The sequence below is a fragment of the Brienomyrus brachyistius genome, chromosome 1, assembly GCF_023856365.1.
Source record: "Brienomyrus brachyistius isolate T26 chromosome 1, BBRACH_0.4, whole genome shotgun sequence".
Lineage (NCBI taxonomy): Eukaryota > Metazoa > Chordata > Actinopteri > Osteoglossiformes > Mormyridae > Brienomyrus > Brienomyrus brachyistius.
The window spans coordinates 47798304-47822383 of NC_064533.1; the positions used below are offsets into that span (position 1 = coordinate 47798304).

The 24080-nt window shown below is 43.2% G+C and overlaps 2 protein-coding genes across 2 annotated transcripts; both read right to left on the reverse strand.

Moving 5' to 3' along the window:
• Window positions 1–338: 338 nt before the first annotated feature.
• Window positions 339–14008, reverse strand: LOC125706013 (cholecystokinin receptor-like). The gene is made up of 5 exons (XM_048972435.1): window positions 13569–14008; window positions 9039–9287; window positions 5124–5385; window positions 3250–3377; window positions 339–2215 (listed from the first exon to the last, which is right to left on the reverse strand). The coding sequence occupies exons 1-5, from the start codon at window positions 13735–13737 to the stop codon at window positions 1683–1685; spliced, it is 1341 nt and encodes a 446-aa protein (XP_048828392.1). The 5' UTR covers window positions 13738–14008; the 3' UTR covers window positions 339–1682.
• Window positions 14009–17597: 3589 nt separating this feature from the next.
• Window positions 17598–23410, reverse strand: LOC125749592 (uncharacterized). Its single transcript, XM_049027020.1, has 7 exons — window positions 22820–23410; window positions 22007–22339; window positions 21115–21450; window positions 20937–21035; window positions 19690–20019; window positions 19159–19248; window positions 17598–18898 (listed from the first exon to the last, which is right to left on the reverse strand). Exons 1-7 carry the CDS (start codon window positions 22878–22880, stop codon window positions 18786–18788), a joined length of 1362 nt encoding a protein of 453 aa, XP_048882977.1. The 5' UTR covers window positions 22881–23410; the 3' UTR covers window positions 17598–18785.
• Between the last annotated feature and the right edge of the window lie 670 nt (window positions 23411–24080).

Consider the following 24080-nt stretch of genomic DNA (forward strand, 5'->3'; position numbering starts at 1 on the left):
ACATCAAGCTACAAGGCACGCACACTTCATAGCAACATCAAGCTACAAGGCACGCACACTTCATAGCAACATCAAGCTACAAGGCACGCACACTTCATAGCAACATCAAGCTACAAGGCACGCCCACTTCATAGCAACATCAAGCTACAAGGCACGCACACTTCATAGCAACGTCAAGCTACAAGGCACGCCCACTTCATAGCAACGTCAAGCTACAAGGCACGCCCACTTCATAGTAATGTCACACTACACATAGGGAAGTTTAACATCGTCTGCACTCTCAATCAATACATTAACTGAGAGAAAATGTAATGGTAAATGTATTTAGCTTTAACCTATTAGAATTTATCTAATAGAATCAAACTTAACAGAAAAAATGATTTAGATTAGACAGATTGATAAGTAAGTTACATAAATAACCAGTCTTCATTACTAACCTAGGCAGGTTTATGCCATTGAGCTATCCTGAGTTTCAACTTATATTATTGACATGATTTATAGAAGTATGAAACACACTTCCTACCACAGGCGACGCCCCTACATCTCGCAATCCGCAGACAGACGCTTCTCGCAGAACTGGCCTCATCTCCAAAGCCCTGTCTCTATCATCTCTCTCTACGCCAATCAACAGCATCTGTTCCCTGGCTGCTCCCCTTTCGTTTAGGTCTACTGTCTTCCCTCCAAACTGTGAAACTCGTTAACCCAAATAAAAGGTCCCGTTGATTCCTCCAATCCCTGTGTTATGCAGATCTACTTGCAAGGTTTTAAATCTGAATCAGGTATAAAACTCCCTGGTTACAGTTCTCTGATTATTGCAGTTACTTAAATTAATATCTTCTTTTGAACAGGTAAGATTCAAGGCCTTAATGTACACTCAAGGGGGCATTATTTTGGCATATTTTATGATTTTTGGCTGTAAAACCAAAACAGTGCTAATGATGTCTAAATGTTTTATCTCATAATGGAGTTTTAGAGAGCACCCATGGCCAGCTGGGGTCTTCCCGCTGACCCTGACCAAGATAAACGATTAGAATGGATGGATTAATGGATGGATATATAGTGCAATCACATAAAAGTTCCCCTCTGACCAATATAACCGAACACGAGGTAAGAACCACAGCTATGGAACAAACCACATATGGCAATGGGCGATGGTTCTGGAACACCACAAAACTTAACCCAGTGGTATGACCCAGAGCCATCACCCATTGCCGTATGTGTTACGTCTTACAATGCACACAAAACAAACCTCTAGCACTCTGGGATTGTGCCGGTGTTTACTTTTCCCCCTGGGGGAATTTATGTAGCTCGCTCATGAAACCTACCGAGCAAATTTTCCTTTGTGATACGAACATCGGATGTAGGTCACACGTCTGCCCTGCTGTAGAACCCCGGCCACCTGCTTGATACCTTCTACCACGTGATAACAAAGTCAACAATGAAAGCGTTGCCCGGAACACAGAGGGGTGTCCCTGCTCGTTAGTCACCATGGCAATTTGCTCTCCTAGGCTATAGCTACCATATTCCATAGGGACACAAGTAGATGGGAGTGTAATCGTGAACTGTTTGTTGGTCAGTGAAAGTGTGAGTGTGTGGGGGGGGCAAATAAATAAATAAATAAATAGATAGATAAATAAATAATAAGGTTTATGGCTCCCGCTTTCATGTGAGGCATCTAGCCATCAGGGTGGCCCCACGGTACTGACAGTGGTGTAGCTGAATTTGGAGAGCGAGGTGCCGATGGCGGTGATGTCATCGTCGGGCGGGACGGGCCGCCCCCTACGACGGCATGGGCGGCAGCAGGTGGCGAAGGTGGCCAGCAGGGCCTTGCGGAAGCGCTTGTTCATGAAGCAGTAGATGACGGGGTTGACGCAGGCCGACGTGTAGGACAGGAGGTGGATGAAGGAGATGGGTGCCCCCGAGAGGGCGTGGTGTGCCGAGTATAGGTCGAACGCCTTCCAGGTGTTCACCGAGTATAGCGGCATCCAGCACACGAAGAACATGGCCACGATGACGATGAGCATGCGGATCACGCGCTTCTTCGCCGTCAGCCGGGCCTCCGAGGTGTTGCTGCGGGGCCTCTCCACCCGGCCGCCAGCTGCGGGGGCCAGCGCCGACATCTCCATGGTGCTGGACCGCTTGGCCACCTGCAGGTAGCAGCCGTCGCCCTCGTCGCCGCCAGACGACACCACCACGTTCAGGCCGTTCTTCTGGCCTGCGGGGACAGAAGACGGCGATGGAGGGATGGAGATCTCATTAACCTCCTGTGAACCCGGGCTCTCCGGATCTAAGGAAGTCCTCATCCTGATCCGACAGAAGCTGGATAGCAAGAAGCCTCGGTAAGAAAATGACGGCAAGCACGAGTACCCTAAAATAAACTCCTGGAACACACCAGTTATTCACCAAATGGCGGCTATTTGGAAACTGAATTTTTCCGAGGAATTTAGAGAACCCACCAGCTTGCTACCCTATTAGTGCGTGAGGTCCTCTGTAGAGACCTCATTCCGCCTCGACCGCCATTTATCATAAATCAAAAGCCACCAGGTGTAGCTGATAGAAAAAGGATAAAGGCACGTGGAGGAGCTGTGGACATCCGGCACGAGCCCTCCCACCACTGCCAGACACGCCCCCTCCACCTAGGCTCACAGAGAGAAAGCATCTCTTAATACCTCAATAGAACCAGAATTTTGCAGGCAACATGCGCCACCTTCACCTCCAAATTACATGACTCCTGCATGTCAGTGATTGCGCCACATTTACTCTGACGTTGTTGCTCATCACTGAAGCAGAGGGTTGAAAACGATCATCAAGATCTATCATCCTGTCCAGAGGGTTCCCAGAGAATACCATCCTGAGATCAAGGGTAGATGAGGAGGAAACTGACATAGATTATTCATGAAGGTTCTTCCTCGGCACATTAAAGAACTAGTGGGTGAATCTCAATACTTAGAACGTAAAAACTGTACTTGTGGTCTTGGCAAAATCAGTCTGGCTAACTTGCCTTCCAAGAACGAACTTGAGGTGCAATAAATCATGAGATTAGTCCCGTTTGGTGAGGATACAACCAATGTATCATTGGTATTTGGGGAGCAGCAAGACCAACATCCAAGGATATTTAACCGTCCTCTGTACTTGTGTTCTTGGTATTGGATCTATTTTTCGACAATGGAAGATGGTATAAAACGGGTACACGAGAACACACGTACAGACAAGTACGCAAACAGAGATTCACCCCATGGCAAAGCCTACCAGTGGACTCTTTCTTCTGCTCCAGCTCTGACTGTATGCCCCGATAGAGTTCTCTGGATATGAGTCCATAAGCAACGATCATCACCACTCCAGGGATGAAGAAGAGGATGAACAGGAGCAGGATGTACCTGAAATGAAGACACAGGGTGTCAGCGTTCATTTGACGCATAGGCCTGACAACAGAATCCAGGCTCTCAATAGGGCTGTCAGTTCTGCCAAAATCAATCAAAGGAATGAAGTGACAGTCTGTCATCTGAGGCTTCAAGACGCCAGTTCGATCCATCAACGATGTTTTATTTCTGTTGAGCGCATCTTGAGGTGGTGATGGTACTTGTAATGTGGAATATCAGACTAAGTGGATCTTGGGCTGCTATGTAAATGTGAAACCAACAGAACACAACATAACTGCTGATTGTCTGAATAAAGAATTGCCGTGGTGCTTCAGTTAATTTTAATGGCCCCTAAAATGTTTCGCTAAAATACCTTTCGTCCAATTATTGTATTAATTATTTATCTGGATGCAGTTTAAAAGCACAATAGTGAAAGGGCTGAGGTACAGGCATCGCCTGTTTCAGCAACAAATCACAGACCCAATAATGAATAAAAGCTACCTGTAAAATATATACGTAGGAAGTAGTTGTACCAAGATACTCGGAGTTAGACAATGTCTTTTTGCATTATCTATTGAAATAGCTGATTTTGATCAATGGCCAGGGAATTTGCAAGCCACCATGTCTTCACATTTGACGAAAAGGAGAAAAATTGCAGTATGAACACTTTTTCCAAGCTTTTATGTCCCTGCACACTCATTCTACAAACTATGATCACTTTGTCCAACTACAGTTAAACCTCGGATTGCAAGTAACTTGGTTTGTATACGCTTTTTCTGCCTAGCCTCACGTAATCGCAACTGAGCTGATGGTTCTTCTCTCTCTCTCTCTCTCGCTGCGGGATTGTGGGTAATCGTCTCCCATGCTCGATCCCAGTCGGGGTGCCTCACTCGTATAGTGAAAATTTAGTAGAATAAGGTTGTAACAGTGCGATCGATGAATCTTTTTAAAGACCGATGCCCACATTTCCGCGAAATCGAAAAGGAGGCAATAGCGGCTGTCATTGGACAGGTTCCTTGTTAAAGTCGCAGAGAAAGAAAAAGATTCCAGTGAACCAGCAGATAGCAGTGATTCTGTTAGTTATAGTGAAAGTCGTCCTACAGAATAACCCTCCTCTTCTCCTCTCTTTCGTTTCCCTCACACCATCCGTGATTCTTTTCAAAGGTAAAGTGCAGGTTAATTTGTTTTAAGTATTTTTACTTTATATTTTGTATTAATCATTTTCACATGAATATTTGTAGAACGAATCATCTGAGTTCCCATTATTGGTGTACTGTATGTGTAACTGAAATCTATACATAAAGTCTACGGGGAAGGAGTATCTGGAGTTCGGGCAGATTTTGAGAAGGAGAGAGATCTGAAACCTCACTGAAACATCTTCCAGACCTTGTAAATCTGGGCCCTGTCTGTGTGTCTGTTCAAGGCAGGCTGTAAATCACAACCCACTTCCTTGCAACCTGCAGGACACTGCAATTACCACCAAACAAATGTGAAGCCACATCACCACCCCCACCCCAGCCCGTCTGGGGCATTCTTCTCCCTGTGCCCATCTCCCTGGGCTCTGCCAGGTGACTAATGAGGTGTACACACTTGTCAAATGCTGTTTTTTATGAGTGGAGATAAGCTTTTTTTCCCCATGGTGCATAAACAACCTAGAGTGGTCTCCCAAATCAGCTCAGTGTTCTTATTGGCTACACAAGTTCTGTGAGTCTAATCTAAGAAGCATCATTGGTTCGCCTGTATCACGTGGGTCTGGAGACTCACCATGACTGCTCCACCTGGCTCCGCGGCCAACTCAGACGACACATGTGTGCTGTGGTCATGTTGGACTTGCTGAAGGTCACCAGGCCACTGAAGATGGGGTACGGAGCCATGATGACCAGGGAGAGGATCCAGGTCGCCGCGATGACCCGGTAGGCGTGCGAGCGGGTCTGCCACGCCCGAGACTTGAGCGGGTTGCAGATGGCGCTGTACCTTTCGATTGCTATGGCGACTAGGCTGAATGTAGAGATGCTCACTGATATTCCTGCAAATGTGGCAGGTGGTAAGAACTGAGAGAAATGGCCCAAGAAAATCTAATGTACAATAATACGTCTTCGCTGAAACATTAGCAGACTGGATATCTGAAGAACCGTCCCAAGTTCAGCCATTCGTAAACCAACACCGATTGATCTGTCCCAAAGAAGATAGTTAATAAGTCCATCTGTGACCTTGTTATTACTAAGGCACCATCATGGTTGACCTTACCAGCACCTCTAAGGATCTCACAAACCTGTACCCGTCACAGAGTTTGATTAAAATTAAAGTGATTTAGTGGTGTTGACTCAGCTTGTGGGGGCGGCATGGTGGTGCAGTGATTAGCACTGTTGCCTCACACCCCTGGGACCTGGGTTCGAGTCTCCGCCTGGGTTACATGTGTGTGGAGTTTGCATGTTCTCCCCATGTCGTTGTGGGCTTTCCTCCGGGTACTCCGGTTTCCACCCACAGTTCAAAGACATGCTGAGGCTAATTGGAGTTGCTAAATTGCCTGTAGGAGTGCGTGTGTCTGGTGTGTGAGTGTGCCCTGCAATGGGCTGGCCCCCCAACCTGGGTTGTTCCCTGCCTCGTGCCCATTGTTCCGGGATAGGCTCCGGACCCCCCACGACCCAGTAGGATAAGCGGTTTGGAAAATGGATGGATGGATGAACTCAGCTTGTGTGTTTCAGGAATGCCTGGCATCTGACCAAACTTCGAAGCAACCATTCATCACACCATCAGACTCTCACCTCTACAATGTAGTGCATGTTCAGCACTAATTGCACCAATGACTTGCAGCATATTAAACAAATTCACCATAATTACAGCAATCCAAAATTTTTACAGAACAACAAGAGCAGCGTGAAGAGGGTGTGTGTCATTCATGAACCAGCTGTTGTCTTTTTTTGTCCATTATTATTGTTCTGCTAATTGCATTCTTACAACTGAGCGGCTCATTCTGAGCCTTCAAATGGAAATAATTTTTTCCAATTACTCCTGCCCTTGCACGGTTGCTAGGAATGTTTATTGTGGGCCTGGAGAATCAATTATACATTTGAACAGCGATCAGTAAATATATTTCATACTACAAACTGAGCAAATTAGCTGAAACACTAACCTTGGTAAGAGAGTTTAATTTGGATGTGTCATCTTCAGTCTTCATGAGTTATGCAGTTTGATTCGCCCACCACAGCATCGAGGACGCTGACCCCCCCCCCCCGCTCAAAGCTCACTCTATAGAAATGAACCCTTGCCTCATAATCCCCCTCCTCACCCAAAACAAACCATTAATGTGACGAATCACCTGACTGCCAGACCCTCTATGGATAAATGGCACGTGTGAACAGGCCAAGCTAACAACTTTTCGTTCTACGAATGTTTAGCGAACGTTATGATCAAGGTATGGAAACATTCAAAGTGTCCGGTTTTTCTGATGTTCCCAGAACGTTATCGCACTACTACTGCAACTTAGACTAATAACATCACCCCAAAAGACACCGTCACCGGGCACCTTAAAGGTTATGGGTTCAAGGGTGAGCAGCGTTTGTAGTTCTCAACATTGTGTTAAAAGGACATTCATGTAATAATGTTACCAGGCAAACATTGACAGAATCTTTCTTAAAACGTAAATAGTTCATAATAAGTTGCAGTACAAACATCCCCTCCAGCTCTGAGAAGACCTTCACATAACGATAGCTGAAGTTCTGGAAACGTTCCCCGGTAGCTGGGGGGGGGCTTTAATGTATGGGCTTCCTGCAACAGCCCTCACATCTCCGCATTGACAACTTTTATCGTCACCAACTCCCCCCACCCCCCACCTGTCGACAGCTCAAAAAGCCCAGGGGCCTCTGATCACGTTGATGTGCTTCTGCATATCATTCATTCCTCTTGACTCTGAGTCCATTCTGTTCATTTTTTTCTTTCCTTAATGACTTTCTTCCAGTCTTCTCACAGCTGCCCTTTAATTTTTAAATTCAAGGAAGCTGGGAGAGTCTTTATAAGGAGCTGATAAGCTCTGAAATGCCCAGAATGCATCAGCCTGTTTTAACATTTCTTTCTAGCCTGACATTGTATTTTTTTCTGTTTGAGTCATTCACTGAACACGCTAAACTATGCTTGTCATCCATTTCTGAATAATTTTTTGTAAAACTTTGATCAAAGGGTCTTCGGATCAAACTGAAGAGAGCGATGTTGGTTCTCTCTCAGGAAAAGCCTTTTAAATTATTAGAGTCCATGTATTTCCAGGACTATAAGTCAATTCTGTTAAGTTCTACTTGAAATTATCTCACACTGTTTAACATATTTCTGGGAGAAAATTGTGAGCCTTTTGGAACTGTGCGGATTCCTGCATTCTCTGTTCCGAGGATGTGGTATGATTTACATATCTATAAATAGTTCTTCTGTTTAAACAGCACACGAACGATTGTGCTTCATCATATTTACTTCAGACTCTATTTATCTATTTATTTGTTGCAAAGTCTGCTTCCATGCCAGACTTCAATACCAATTTGCACAATCTTCCCCTACCAATCAGGTGGTGGCCTGTATCTCATTTTCACAGTCTTAAAATGTCTTGTCTAGGTCTTAAAATGTCACGTCAATATTATGTTTATATGCCTTAGTATATTAAATTTATATTATATGTATTACGTCTCACTTGCACTACAACCAACAAGGGCAGTATTACAGCTCAGTGCATGACTTCACACATCTTATATCTGAAGCTGATAATGAATGATACTTGATCCTTGAATGTGTGGTGAAAACAGAGGGAATCTGAATGAGACACCAGGTGTTCCCTCCATAGTTCATTCCCCAGGAGCAATTTGCTAACGTCAAATACAATTCGTTTGAAAGAGATACCAGATTAGCTTTTGAGAGCTTACAAGTCATGAAACTGCTACAAAACTTTTCTAAACACTATTGATTCAAATTCGGATACTTCGGTGTGATAGATCCTCTCCTTGGAAGCCTGTTCCCAACAACAACCGTAAAATGCTAAGGAAGTTGCCGAAAAACCCAAGGGTGACCGCCAAGAATCTGCAGGCATCTCCTGTACTTCCTAACTGCTGCGTTACTCAGGTTGTAGTATGAAAAACAGGAATGGAGAAAGAACAGGGATTGAGGAGAGGTAATGTTTTGGTAGTCATTAATACAGGAATCCAGCTGATTCATTCTCTACACGTGTGAGTTCTGTTATCTTGAATAGCTTATTATACTCACAATATATTGAGATATTTCTGAGTCCAGGATGACATAAGGTTTAGAGGGCAGAGGTCACTCACTAGGGGGTCTTCAGCTTAAGCGGGCCAGTCCAGATTAATGTTTTAGCCATAGAGATAAAATACAATGGTATTTATGTGACAGGTAATGAAGGTAAAATTTATCAACTGGGGTGGGCGGGGGGGGGGGGGTAGTACTGAAATTTACTCTGCTTAATGCTGGCAAATTTTACCACTGCTGATTAGCAGAATGATGTTACATTGATTTTAATTTTCTGCAGAAAACATTCAATCGATTGATTAGCTTAAATGATGATTAAAAAACATGTGAAGGGCCATATAAAATCATCTCACGGTGCAGAGAGAGCATCATCCACGCCTGGGACTAAACCAGCTAACCGGTGAAACCCTCCGGCAGTACTGGTCAGAGGGGGCATCTTACCCATAAGGTAAGCGACGATCTTGCACATAGCCGCCCCAAAGATGAAGTCCTCCAGCAGGTTAGGGATGAGCGTGAAGGGCATGCAGAAGACGGCCATCATCAGATCACTGACGGCCAGTGACAGCAGGAAGGAGTTGGTCACTGTACGCATGTGCTTGTTCATCATCAGCACCATGATGATGAGGAGGTTTCCGAAGACGCCCAAGAGGAAGATGAGCGTGTAGAGCAGGATTCGCACAGAGTCCATCTCTGACAGAGAGAGAAAGGGGGTGGGGGCACGGGGGCAGGACAGTGAGAGGTGGTCAGAGAAGAGGAAGGAGCGTTTACGCGCTTTTAACCCTAAATGAAAAAATCCTCTGCATCACAATTCTTTTTCATGATGCTCTTTTGTGGTTCAATATCGCCTCTAAGCCAGGTGGAGGAGACCACCACAGCTCACCTAAAAAGAATAGCAGCTCTTTGATTTATTAAATTAATATCACATAATATATGTTCCACCAGAGTCTTAATATTACATTATTTCAGTAAATCAATTCATTTGCTTTTTGGTATTTTTCTTGATCTTACAAAGAAAAGTAATTTGACTGAACTTCAGGCAGCCAGATTTAACACAAAGGATTTTAAACCTTTCTCTAAAATAATCATGGGTTCGTTGCACACATGAAAATGTTAAACAAAATAAAGGTCATGCACGGGAGCTACATTATACATTCCTCATATTAACTCATATTAACGCATAATTAACATCCATCATCCAACATCCAACAGCAGAATTAACCCCACCTGAAAAAAATGGACGTTTCTCAATTCCTGGTTACTACTTTGTCGCTACAACTCAGTTGTACATCTGCAAACATGTTCCATCAATATCTATTCCAGTTTCACTATACATAGTAATAAAAAGGCTCATATTAGACGGTAACATTATAACATTCTCTTTGACTATGAGAGCGTTGCATACTAAAGGTCCCTAAATGACTCGGATGTTTCTGGGTTAACCGCTTAAGCAATAAACACAACGTTCAACCTCCAAATGAGCTTGAAACGCGAATGGAAGAGAGAGCTGATGAGTTCAGTGTTTAATTCAATCCACATTCCTTCAGAAGCGAGTCAATAATGTGCTGCATCGAGTTGTTCTTGCTGACAAAGGATTCTTACAATCGATCAGTGCTGCATCCATCTCTTGGTGGTCAATGGATGCTCAGCATGATTTCACATCGTTTACTTTAAGATTCATAGAGTGAAAAACCAGGATGAACAATGAAGTTTAGTCATCCAGGACTGATATAATACATTAGGTGCTGCTTTGACTTTCAGCCTCAAAACAACATACATCAAAATCTGACACCAAAGCAAAGCACACAGGTTGTTAGCAAAATGGATAGATTCATTACAATGTGGGCAATCAGAACTGCATTCCTGATAATCATAGAAAACATGAAATATGACTGACTATGTATTAAAACAATTTTGCTTTTGATTAGGATGTAATGTGCACTGATTTTCTGTCTAATTGTTTTGAATGTCCTTTGAGAATTTTCTGCCCGGCAAAGCCTCATATTTCAGAAGGCTAATTGCCTGGAGTGGGAACCAAGTGAAGCTGGAAATTGAATCTTTAGTCCCTATTGCAAGTCTTATCAAATTCCTGTTCATTGATTCATCGAGTAACAAAATCATCCCTTCATGAATCCATATCTATGAAAAAAGGCCAATTAGAAGCTGCATTACTAATCACAACTTGATGAGCTGTGCAGTTGTATACTTGGACTGGATCTAGAATTATTTCACATTTTTGTAGCTGTTCACACCTCAAGGTTGATCTTCTGCATAGCAAAACTACAGCTATTTTACAGTGATTGGAGTTTAAAAGTTTACACTCCGTAATCAAAGGTCTTCTGCCGTTAACCCTGATTCCTTTACGTGAAATCTTCTCATTTCTCTCTGTACTGGCAAACAACTGCTGTCTCCATTCTTCAGTCACTGCCTACATGTTAGTCAAGAGAGTAGCACGGAAGCACCAGCCAATCCTGGAATCAAAGAATGCAGAAACGCTTTGGTCACCCCTGTGCTTAGCGACTGTGTGCTTCCAGGTATTACAGAATAAACCGGGCTTGCTGGTGGGTGTTGTTCCAGCAGATAGTGTGAAATTACTTTGTTCTTGAGCGGAAATGTGACACCTCAAGGATGAAAAAAATATTTTATTTTGGAAATAAAGTGAGGGGCTATTGAACTCTAAGCTACCATCCTGGTCTGGTGTAAAAGGCTGTGTGATTCACTGTATCTTGTTTACTGATAGCTTACTGTAACCGGACTGAGATCCACTCTTTTCTTGAAGTGAACCGTCAGCAGGCATGTTTTACACGGCTTAGTGATCACAAGGCCTCTGGTGAAAGAAGAGTCCCGAATGAGGTAGAATGGCACAACCAACTAAAGGGGCCAGTATTGATGGGACAAGAGTCTAACTTGCTGACCTAAATGAGAAAGAAATCCCAGAAGAATTCTTTTAAATGTATCCGTTTATTCAGCATCCATACCGTGACCTCATTAGGGAAGTTCCTTGCATTTCTCAAAGTACAGAAATTGTCATTGGTGCTGGTTCGGCTGCCTTCAGACCAATTAGGGCTCATGTCTCACATCTCAAAGGAAGCATCAAACAAGCCTGTGCACACAAATCAAGACGGTTTCACAATTCTGTAGTGTTTTCTAAGTTTTATTTTAGAGAATAGATGAAAGGAACATACATAGTTTTGTGTTTGTATATAGTTATGAGAAACGACGCAAAAACCAGGCTGAAGCTCAATCTCTGGATGAATAATAAGGCTTTGGATTTTAATAACCGAAGATCCTCAATCTTGATTTCGTTGCTGACTAAATAAATCAAAGTTTATCCATTAGGAAGGTATGACTGTAAATTTCTATGCTAATCACATGATGACGATCATTACCCTCAGCTGATAAATGACTCTGCTTAGACACAGCTTGAGTGTCTCCCTCCAATCAGCCCCACAGAAAACAGGTGGTTCATAATACTGGATGTCATTCTCTTATCCCACAGTATACACCCACTCTCCTTTACTGCTGTCTGTCACTTTGCACACGGTCCCTTGACCTATGACCTAAGGGATCCAGAAGACCAGGGTGGTCTAGCTGGTGATAAACAGGTGGATGTGGGGTGGAAATACAAAGAACTAGGGTCGGCATCCATGTACACCATATTTTAATATTGTATTTCAATATTATTATCCTAATAAAGGCGTTTATCATAAAGCAAATAAGCCTGGTCTCTTCCAGAAGCTCGGTCATGGATCATACCTGCATCCTCCCCGCAATCAACAAATTTTACCTCTGTCCGCCCCAGGGGAGATTTGCAGTGCCGGGGACCCAGCTCACAGACACACACAATGGCTGAGAATACCAACTGCAGGATCTCTACACACACACAGAGAAAAAGAAAATTGTTCTTGTATTTAGTTAAAAGGTTTCTATAGATATTTTGCTTATTTGTGGTGATAACATGTTCTGCGGGAGCGTTCCATAAATATTTATTGTCTCCGTTCTCTGTGAGTAAAATATGGAATGATGTAGACTGCATTTATTCCCCGAAAATTCCATTTTAGAGGGTGAGCATCTTCAAGCTTAGCATCTCCTGAATGCAAAAATTGTTTACGTTTCCTTTGGTCTGGCTTTTTTTTTTACAGAAATATCCACAGAATAGCTAGTAACTTTCACCACTGCATGAACATTTAAACCCGCAAGACCTGGATGGTGCTGCATGAATATGTAGAAACAAAATAGGACGAGCTTCGCCAGTCGCTGTTTGATAATAATCTCTGCTGTTGAAATGCTCCCATTTATCTGATTACATTCATCACCATAAGTGCTCATTGCTATTAAAGTCGGAACGACCAATAGACTTAAGTTCTTTTGTAGCTAGAAAAACGGCAGTCCTTTTGAAGAAATATTCATTAAGTCGCCACTGAGATATTTCGAGGGAAAAAAGCATAACGCTATGTTAGGAAAGGATTGGGATGCGCGTCTTTTAAAATTTAACGTCACCTTCCTTTGGGAACTGATACCCCCGACTTTGTGGACACGTCACTGCCCTATCGATCTCCGGAGAGCTTATCTTCATCATGTCGATTTAATTACGTGTTTTTTCACCAAATTGTTAGGCGTCAGAGTCCAAATGAAGGATATTTTTCACGCGGCCCATTAGAATCTCTTTCAATCGTCATGATGAAATGGGTGCAACTGTCAGTGCGATACAGGTCAATTAACTGGAAGGGACTGGAACGCAAATGAAAGTGGGAAGCGCAATGCAACTTGCCTTAGTGGAGTGTTCATGGCAGCGAAGCCTAAAAATCACTCACAGGGTGATGGATGTTATCTCAATCAGAGCTACTTGATTATGCTCTACTATAATAAACCCAGTATTGTGATCTTACGAGCTGAGCTTATGCGATAACCCCAAACACCGAGCGTGTATGTTAGATCTAGAAAGACATCTTACACAGAAACATTTGAGCTCACCCCTTTGTCTCCCGGGCTGCAGCCTTACAACAGCGGACGCGTTTCCACAGGTGGCGGCATCCACAGCGTCCGCGGTCCCGTTTTCCGTGCCGTTTCCCGTTAAGTTCCTCTGCGCCGCCACGCATCCCAGCAATGCGGAGGACGCTTCGCCCAACTTCTGCAAATCCATCGCCTTTATCGGGACAAGCTAATAAAGACACCGGTTGGCTTTTCTTCCAAACCGATCCGCAATGCCTAAAACTTACTTTTCATGATAGTAAAACAGGTTTCACTTGCAGGTGAAGCAATTTATGTATTTCCCATAATAAAAAGAGCAACAGTGTGAAGTCCCAGTTTGTCCGAGCATGTACCAGTAAACTGACAGCAGCAGCAATGCTGTCCTACCCTCGTCCTATACAGAAAGGTGCAGATTGCGGGAGGTGTGTGAAACGGCGGCTTTATTTATGGGTGGGCGAGGATCGGAGAAGCAGGGGTGTTCCAGTGTGTTTAAATACAGACCCAAGGAAGAAATCCCAGCGAAGCTGATATATAGCGCCACCCCATGGCCGTTCTGAGTCGGATTAATAAGTGCGATAGCCGATGTACAGTAACGCACATAATGCGATATATGAACATAATGTAGGATATATGCATGGCTCGAGGTGTCTGTAATCCCATGATGATGAGTGTACATGTTTACCAATGTATGGCCACGTCTGATGTTTTGTGGTGGGAACGTTCATTTTGGGGACGCAGGGTCTGGCATCCTGCCCCCTCGGGACCACTGTAGGGGGAAATGTGTTCCCTTAAGTTAAACTCTTTTTTTGTAAGCAAAATATGTTAATTTAATTTATACTTTACTTAAGCCTAATTGTTTTGGCGTTAATTCAAGTAGTAAGGAGTTTCGTTCGTTTCCCTTTTCCGTGGGTGAGAGAGAGAGAGACACTGGCCTTTTGTTAATTAGCTCGTCGATTTTCAGCTATGACAGTTTTAGTTAATTTTTAGAAAAAAAATATTCTTGCTTGATATATTTTGACATTTAATCTATTGTGTGTTAGTAACGTGATTTACTAAGTTGGGTTTACCATAAGATTTAGTCTAATTGTTGTAGTTATATAGTAGTCAAGTGAAATTATATAATCCAATTATATGATTTATGTTTAATCAGTTACCTCAGGACCGCTGTAGGGGGTAAGAGGGATGTTGGCCTTATGCTAATTAGCTTCAATATTCAGTTAATTAAATATCAGATTCCCCTGTGCGACGGAGCACTAGCCGCCACGATATCAAGTCCGCTACAGTTGCATTGATTTGCAGACATCCCGCCTTAGGCATATTGATTTTAGGAGGGAGGGAGAACCGAGAGGTGGGGGATGCTGGATAGGCTTGGGAGGTATTACGGTAACACATACTGTGGTGTATTTGGCATTTTGGGTATGTCCTGGTATTTCCGTTTGGGGTGTGAGGAGCTAAAATTGTCTAGAGCAGGGCTGCTCATTCTTGTTCCTGAAGATCTACCCTTTATGCCGGCGGCTGAGGACAGCAAGACGTGACCCAGCACTTCACCCCCTCCCCGGCGGGACACTTTATATGGGGTAAAGGCAAGTTCAGGACAGGAGACACACACACACACAGGGGATAATGACCGGACTGGGGAACACAGGATGGGGTTGGCATTAATATACCTGACTAACTAATACTACTGGCCAGGTAGGGAAGGAGGGTGCAGGAGAACCAACAGCGCCACCCGTTGGCCTTCACAGGAATAGGACAGGGCTGGTCAGAGCAGATCATGACACTCGCACCCTGCACCATATTAGATACGTTAAATTAGGGTTGAATCTATGCTCTGCAGGGTGATAGGTAGATCCATAGTAGATCTGGGTTATATTATGGTCAAAAGTGACCTGCCTTAAGTTAAATGTCTAACCAAAGCAAATTCCTTACAAACTTCCTGCAGCCATTAGCAGTGACTGTAATGACTTACTGGCTAGACCGTTTACCTAACAAGGTAGACGGAGATGGATGTGCCGTCTCTATGGGATTTTGTAGATTGTTTTTTGAGATTGTTGTGGCCAAGAACATTTTTCTCAAAATGTGCGATGCAACTTGCAGAGTTCTGTTTGCTTTCTTTGTGGAAAATGTGCAAAAATTTGCAAAATTACGAGTGCAACAATTTTGTGAACTACAACCAGTGAAGAAATACATGTAATTACTTTCCCTGTGAATTTCATTTTATATCATCTAATCACGCTTCATCCATCCATCCATTTTCCAAACCGCTTATCCTACTGGGTCACGGGGGGTCCAGAGCCTATCCCGGAAGCAATGGGCACGAGGCAGGGAACAACCCAGGATGGGGGGCCAGCCCGTTGCAGGGCACATTCACACACCAGTCACTCACACACACATTCCCACATTCCTAACTCCAATTAGCCTCAACATGTTTTTGGAATGTGGGTGGAACCCGGAGTACCCGGAGAAAACCCCACGACGACATGGGGAGAACATGCAAACTCCACACACATGTAACCCAGGCGGAGACTCGAACCTGGGTCCCAGAGGTGTGAGGTAACAGTGCTAACCACTGCACCACCATGCCGTCCCACTTTATTGATCCCCATGGGGAATTTGGCTTTACGCCTCCCCCAACTTGCTCTTTGTAGAGTAAGCTGTCTGTGAAAGGCAGCCACCCATAGCGGCGCCTAGGGAGCTGGGGGTCAAGGGTGTTGCTCAAGGACCCGCAGACATGCTGAGGCTGGGTTTGAACCGGCGACCTGCTGATTAGAGGCACCCTGGTTTAGCCCACTGAGAACGGACATTTAGTTACCATTCACATATTTACACATCAAGTAATGTTTTTAATTAACTTGCTTTTATGTGAATAAATAGGCTGCACTGCTTTTATTGCTATATTGATCTGCATTGCAACACAAGCAGTGACTTTATCATCATAGTGCGAAAGCACATCTATAATTCTCACTCTCATTCTGTCCTGTTAACCTAAGAATAAATTCACATCAATCAGCATTTTCAGAATCTCAGGGTTCATTCATGGTTCATGTCACTTTGTTTGCCTGGATGGAAACAAGCATCTTTATCGATCAAACAGTTAATCTTCATTAGGGTTGACGCTTTTAATTTTAAGAAATGAGAGAGACTACCCCCCACCTTTGTCAATAACAAAATTTGCTGGGGGGGGCGGGGGGTGGTTGAGTGTGCAGTCCAGCAAGACGAGACAAATTGCATCCCATATTGGTTCAAAATGGCAGACCGCTGATTTGATTTTTCAATACATGAAGTTACATGGAGTACAAGGAGTAATATGTGGGACTGCTAATAAAGATAAAGGAATATTAGACAATCTAAGACTGGTCACATTATTAAACACAGATTACAAGATCCTTACTAAAGCATCAAGGTTGAAAGAAGCAATAGATAAAGGCATTAACCCAACTCAATCAGCTTCCGTTGATCTCATTCACCCAGACCTGTGATTTCAGGCATGCAACAGGTTCTGCAAAATGCCTGGAAGACTTCTTACTATTCACTTTGTTTCTAATGAGAAATTCAAGTATTTTGTTTTGTTTCACAGAGTGTGGATTTATCAATGGTAATCAGCGTCTTTAATAAAAGGACATTTTACCTTGTAATTGTGATTACCTGCATACCTGAGCTGGGTGGCCAAGGGCTTTATATTTAGCTCACAAGAGGTTGCGTAGAGACTCCTTCTGTGGTTTCCCGACAAAGAATCACTCACCAGGAGCAATGGTGGGTTTGTATTGGCCAGTTATGAGTGGCTGAAATCATGCATGTCCACTATGCATGTGCAAGACAATTGACTAGGTGTTTCCAGCAGGTGGCAGCATTGAGTTTCACAAAGTAAAGGTAAAAAAAAATGAGTTGAGGAAGAGTAGTTGTGGTAGTTATGGCGAGCAGCTATATGAGATGTGAAGGTTCCTGCATATATATTTTTTCCATACTGTCCAGACATTCAAAGAAAAAGCTTTCAAAGTTGTGTATCGGAAGTGAAAAAATGTGGCCCATCCCTAATAATTATGTTTTTATTATTACAAGGTAATTTATAAAGTTACATACTGAGGGACAGGGCATTAGAGAAAGTCAAGGTATTGCATAGTTGTACAAATGTTTCCATTGTTATGAAAATCATGCTTCATGATAATAAAACGTAAAAACTGCTGACAAAACCCGCAACACAACGAGCCGAACTTTATTACTAAAAAACAAATTACAAAGCAACCACCAAAAACATTTCTTTAATTCAACCACAAAAGAAAACATTTCCCATCCACCGACATATTTAACACTGACAACAATGCTCCGACTAACTTACTGTTCCATCTACAATATAACCACTCGCCAGTTAGACTAGGCACTAGGGCAGACGGTGCATGTCAGGGACACACAGGGCCAGTTTAGACTCACCTAACCTGCACACTTTTGGACTGTGGAAGGAAAGCAGAGCCTGGCAGAAACCCTCATGAATATGGGGAGAGTGTATGAACGCCACACACAGAAAAGTCCCAGGAATGAACCCAAGACCTTCACGCTGTGAAGGCAGCAGCGCTAAGCACAGCACCACCGTGACACCCTTGCAAATTGCTGTTTCCATTAAAAGGACTTGAATTTTACTTAAGCACTGAGTTCTTGCAGTATTTTGATATCATGCAGGTTTCACTAATGTGTTATGGTGAAACAGCTGGATGGGTCTTTCAATCAAGGAAGCAGACCAGCCAAAGCAAAAGAAGAACTGAAGTATTTAGCTAAGAACAGGAGACTTTCAGTTTTACAGTATTCTGTAAACCCTGAAGTGGATCAAAGCAGTCATTCCATCCTGCCTGTCCTGGACAGAATAACAGTCGTGTGATCTAATTTGAGAAGTTCCACTTCACAGCGCAGACGGTCCTCGTCCATCTGCTCTGGCCTCGTTCAGACCAATCACAGCAGTATCAACCTTTAGACAAAGTCCGATTTTATGAGGTAAGAGATTTCCTAAGGGAACACTGTCTGCATACAAAGGGGTATTCACTGCCATTTACCAGGACTACATGCTGTGTCTCTGTGACCGCAGCTGTGGTGTGCTGTGTTGGGTCTCTGGCACAGGCTTTTGGCAGGAGAGGGGGCCAGCAAGGAGTATAGAATAGAACAGGAAACAAACAGCAAGCAGAAATGAATCTGATCCCAGGCCAGTGCAGCTCCAATGACCGCATGTATGTATCACACAGTCGCACAGTCTTCATAGTCCAGTTCGGCGTCGTTCTCCGTCTCAGCCTGGATGGGACCCCCCCCGGAGGTGTCATCCTCTGTCAGCGGGACTGGGGAGCTCCTCCCTTCGTGGTACGATTGGGGGTAGAAGGTACAAGGGATGAAATGTAGAAAATTCATAAGATTAAGGGTAATCACACAAATTGCTTGAGACCCAGCCACGTACTGAAAGCATATTTCTTGCTCTGGGATTACACCATGCAGGCTAAGACCCAGTCTTGCGTCCTCTGCTGGCTGGAATGTGCTACGCACCCAACCAGGCTCCTAACTACGATAAGTAATTAGAAGATGGATGGATCGTCATATTGTTTAATTTTTTTGTTACCTGATAACTTCAGTCTCCAGTAAACATTAAAAGCAGCAAATGATCCCAGCAGAACTGTGATCTCTACTATCTTTATAATGTTGAAAATCCCTTTGAAGGAACACAGACACACACATGCAATTATCAGAGTCATTGCAGGGGTTACTGACAGATGAATACATTTTAAACATGTACCATGTGTATGTATGTATGCATGTATGTTAATGCACATATTATAGCTGGCATGTCGGCGTGGTCTGAGCATACCCACTGCAAGGGGACCTGTTACATCCTGTCCACATTCTCTTACCACATCCCCTGTTTGTGACAACAGAAAGACGCCATGAGCTGTTTCATATTCACTGGAACTGACAGATATGTGTACTTTCTTTTGAGCAAATTCCTATTTTTGCTGCGTGCTGCATACATGCTGCTTATGAGAAGGTGCATGGACATAATGAACAGTATGATCATTAACTGTCTAACCTGTCTGCAGCCGCATGAATATTTTTTAAGGCAGAGATGAAGGACGTGTGTGAGAGATGGACCCACCTGACACCAGCAGCCGAATCGGACGGCTGAGAACGTCTCCCGTGTCACAGGCACCGGCCGGTGACGCGTGGCAGTGATACTCTCCTGAATCCGCCGCGCCGATGTTGTACACGGTGAGGTACGAGACCCCCCAGGCCGGGCTGGGCTGCAGCCAGATGAGGCCGTACTTGTCTTTGTCCTCCAGGGGGGTACAGAGGCCACCTTCCTGTTTGCACCACGTCACTGTGGCCGGCTTCTCAAACGCAGCTCGACAGGACATGGTCAGCGGGGCGTCGGCCGCCCGGCTCCACCAGCAGTCTTCAGACACAAACGTATATTTACATTTTTCACCTGTCAAAGAGAACGTTTCCTTCAACAGCTTAGTCAGTCTGATATGGAATCTCTCACATGGACAGCACTGTAATGATTAGCCGTGTCCTGTGGGCACTGTGGCGTCTTTGCGCTTCAGCAGATTGGCCTTGGGTTTGAGTATAATTATTAGCTGTCCTCTCCTGAGTTGCTGTCACATGATTGATCCCCGACGGTTGTTGTCATCTGTTAGAGCAGTGGTTCCCCTGTGATATCTTTCTTTATCGACTCACTGATCTCACAGGACATGGTGCCATTTCAGGACTATTCAGCTACTCTTAACCTAGGAGGTCGGGGGGGGGGGGGGGGGGGGTCCATTATTTATGCATATTCCGAAAATCATTTTGTGGCCCTGTCCCATTTACTTTGTAACACCCTGTGGGGTCATGCCTAACTACCGGGTGCACGACGGTAGTTAGAAACACAGGTTACGCTCTCGCGGTGCACTAATGTTGTAATATTAGTTACGTGTGATATCTATATACGTTTTCTTATAGAGTACATCTGGTCCTTTCACGTAATCCAACTGTTTAATGAAAAAAGAAAAAAAAACTGCATATAAGTAAAAAAACAAACTGATACGTATCATTAAAAAAATAAGTTGATTATCAGAATTAAGAACATACTGTAATTGAAAGAACATTTGTATTTCTGAAAATGCACAGCACTTTTTGTGGCCCGTTGTACGTTGCATGACATTAACATGCATGTTGCAAAAGCGAAGCGAAATGGATTTGGACACGCGACTAAATATTAGTCGCGCTTTGCGCTCTATGTTTTGCGTTAGATCGTAAAAATATAGATATGGTACACAGTGCTGTGAACTATATCTACACAGTAATTATCGTCATGTTTCCTTGCTGAGCAGGACCAAAAACACCAAGATAAATTCAATGTACCTGATGAATGAAGTTGATTCTGCTTCAGTGTGGTTGGAGTATGAAGCTGTGAGTCCAGCACAGCGACAAGTTCACTCCGTGGGCCGTATGCAGGCAGCACTGAAAAATAGCATTCATCGTTTTAATGTTCTGACATGATCTAAAACGTATAGAAAACAGAGAAGAATTTCTGTCTTACCTGTGACAGTGATGTTAATGTGATGGCTGACAGGGGGCGCACTTCCAAAAACATCACACCTGTACAGACCAGCATCTTCCTTGGATATTTCTTTGAAAACCAGCCGTGAGGTGCTGATGTCTGGATCTGTAATGTCTCTTTTCCATTCTATTTTGATGTTGTCCGTCTCCTTGACAGTTATGCAGTATGGCGTGGTTTTGCTTTTACACCACGTAAGTGTTGGTGTCCCTCCACAGTGCCTTACTGGACAGTTCAGTGTCACTGAGGACTTGTCCACAGCCAATATCACAGTGTCCCATTGTTTCGGAATCTCCACAGCACACTGGTTAACATTTTCTAAAAGAAGAATATGTCGAATAATCAGCTGGTCCCTCTGCTGGCCAGAGACCATATAGCCATGTGTACAGCGTGGTAATTTACTCTGTTTACATGGACGTAAATGTCCTCACTGTGGCTCGTGCACAGGCAGCACAAGTTAGTAGCATGAAAAATCAGAGCAGGATCAGAACACCGCAGAAATACGTCAGAAATATCTCACTTCGCCACTTGTCTAAAGCACATTACATTTGCACAGCTTGATGGAATGAAATATTCAATCTAAATACTGGTTTAAGGTGTTTGGCACAAAATGCTGCAAATATTCCTTGTCAAGAAATAGCTTGAATGTTTGTTACATGTTGTACAATATTTAATCAAGTTTAAGCAGTGTTTAATCAATTAGTATCATTAATATTATTGTTTTTATTATTGTTTTATTTTAGGATATTTTTCTTATGTTACAAACAATGATAAGGGACTCATCTCAATACAATTAGACATTCTTATTTTAAACAGAGATTTCTTAATTTTAATATGCAGGAAAAGAGCAGTTTGCATGAACAGTCTGTCTTACCTGTGACAGAGACATTAATCAAATGACTGACAGAGGTCACAGTTCCATAAACCCCACACCTGTACAGACCAGCATCTCCCATGGACACACGTGTGAAAATCAGGTCTGAGGTGCCGGTATTTGGCTCAGTTTCACTGTATTTCCATTGTATTTTAATGTTGTCTGCTACATTTACAGTAATGCAGTGTGCAGGATTCCGTTTACACCATGTAACTGCTGGTCTCCATCCACAGTGTTTCACTGGACAGTGAAGTGTCAGTGATGAGTTTTCCACTGCTGATGTTACGGTGTTCCGTGCTACTCGAATCTCTACAGGACAAACATCATCAGATCCTGAAAGAAGGTTTTAGTTTGATTAGTTTTAATTATCCATCTATTCAGAATCTCCATGTCACACAAACACTTGCTAAACAGAACAAAAAGAAGCTTCTATCTTTACCTTATATAAACTGGTAAATATTGTCTTACCTCTGAGATGCTGTATTGTTTTTCATTGTTAATATCTCTGATATTATCTTGCACATTTCATTAAACATTGTTCCAACATCTTAAAGAAAACTATAAATAATTACATGCATTAACATCCTTAAAATTTTTTACGGTTTTCTTTTAAAATTGTCCCATTACCATAGAATAGTATAACATAATATTTGTTATTTAACATATATACACATTTTACCTTCAACTTGATTTGTTGAATTAACAATAAAGCATAGTTTTTTTGCACAAATATACACTTACCACACAGCTAAATAACTTAATTTCCTTTTGCTGCCTAAGACATTTGCACAGTTTTGCATGCAGATATCTCACCTTCAAGTTGATTTATTAGCACCAGACTTAACAGTCCAATCACTCCTGTCATAACTGCCATTATAGAATTATAATTTTAATTATGGTTATTCTCTGAAGATCAGGGTCTCTGTGAATCTGCTTCTCGGATCTCTTGTCCTCACTAAGAGATTAACTGAAGGAGCGCTGTTTCTAATGGAAACAACAACTAGTCCCCCAGACGCCACCCCTTCCATATTTCGTAGTTTTGTTTGAGCTCCTTATTGTTCAGTGATATTTTCTCTCCGTTTAGGTTCTGTCTGGGCTTTAAAGTTAATAGCTCAATAAGATATTTCAAGCTTTTAGCTTGATTCAGATTTTTTTCCTATTGCAATACCTTGCAATTCCTTTAGAATAATACAGAATCACAAAAATAAGCACATTAAGAATAATGTATGTGTGCGTCGGCAGCAGCAGACCGGTGTGTCTGTGTGTCTCAGTTTGAGGCTGTGTCACTTCCTCTTTCTTAGAAATCAGCCTCTGAGTCTGTCTGGCCCACTCCCGTGTGCCTCCTCCACCAGGGTCAATGCGCTGCTGCTCTTTCTCTGTCTTGCCTTTGATTTCTGTTACGGTTTAGCTCCTATAGCTGCTAGCTCCTATACCTTTAAGCTGGTGACTCAGAGATAGTTAAAACTACCGTTTCTTCCTACAGATGGTGGATATTAGTTTGCTTTTAGAATCTTATTGCACTATGTTGACTGCATATGAGACTCCCACACCACTCCTTTGCTGCGCTACCTCCACTGGCTTCCTGTAGCTGCACGCATCAGATTCAAAACACTGATGCTCGCATACAAAGCCAAAAATTCTCTGGCACCATCCTACCTAAAGGACCTCATCACACCCCGCTCTGCACCACGATCTCTCCGATCCTCCAGCACTGCTCGACTGGTCCCACCTCCCCTCAAGGCACAAGGAAGACACGCATCTCGGCTCTTCTCTGTCCTGGCACCTAATTGGTGGAATGAACTCCCCCCAGATGTCCGAACAGCTGAATCCTTGACTGTCTTCAAGCGACGACTCAAAACTTTTCTTTTTCAGAAATACCTGACGTAGAACTTCTATATTCTTACTCGACTCTTTTTCTGGTGTGTGTATATAAAAAAAAAAAATAATAATAATAAAATTCTGCACTACTCAATGGAGTTCTCAGAGATAGTATTCATAGCTTGGGTCCTTAGTGAGCTAGCATCGGAAATTCATTGCAGAATCTCAAAGCACTTATGTAAGTCGCTCTGGCTAA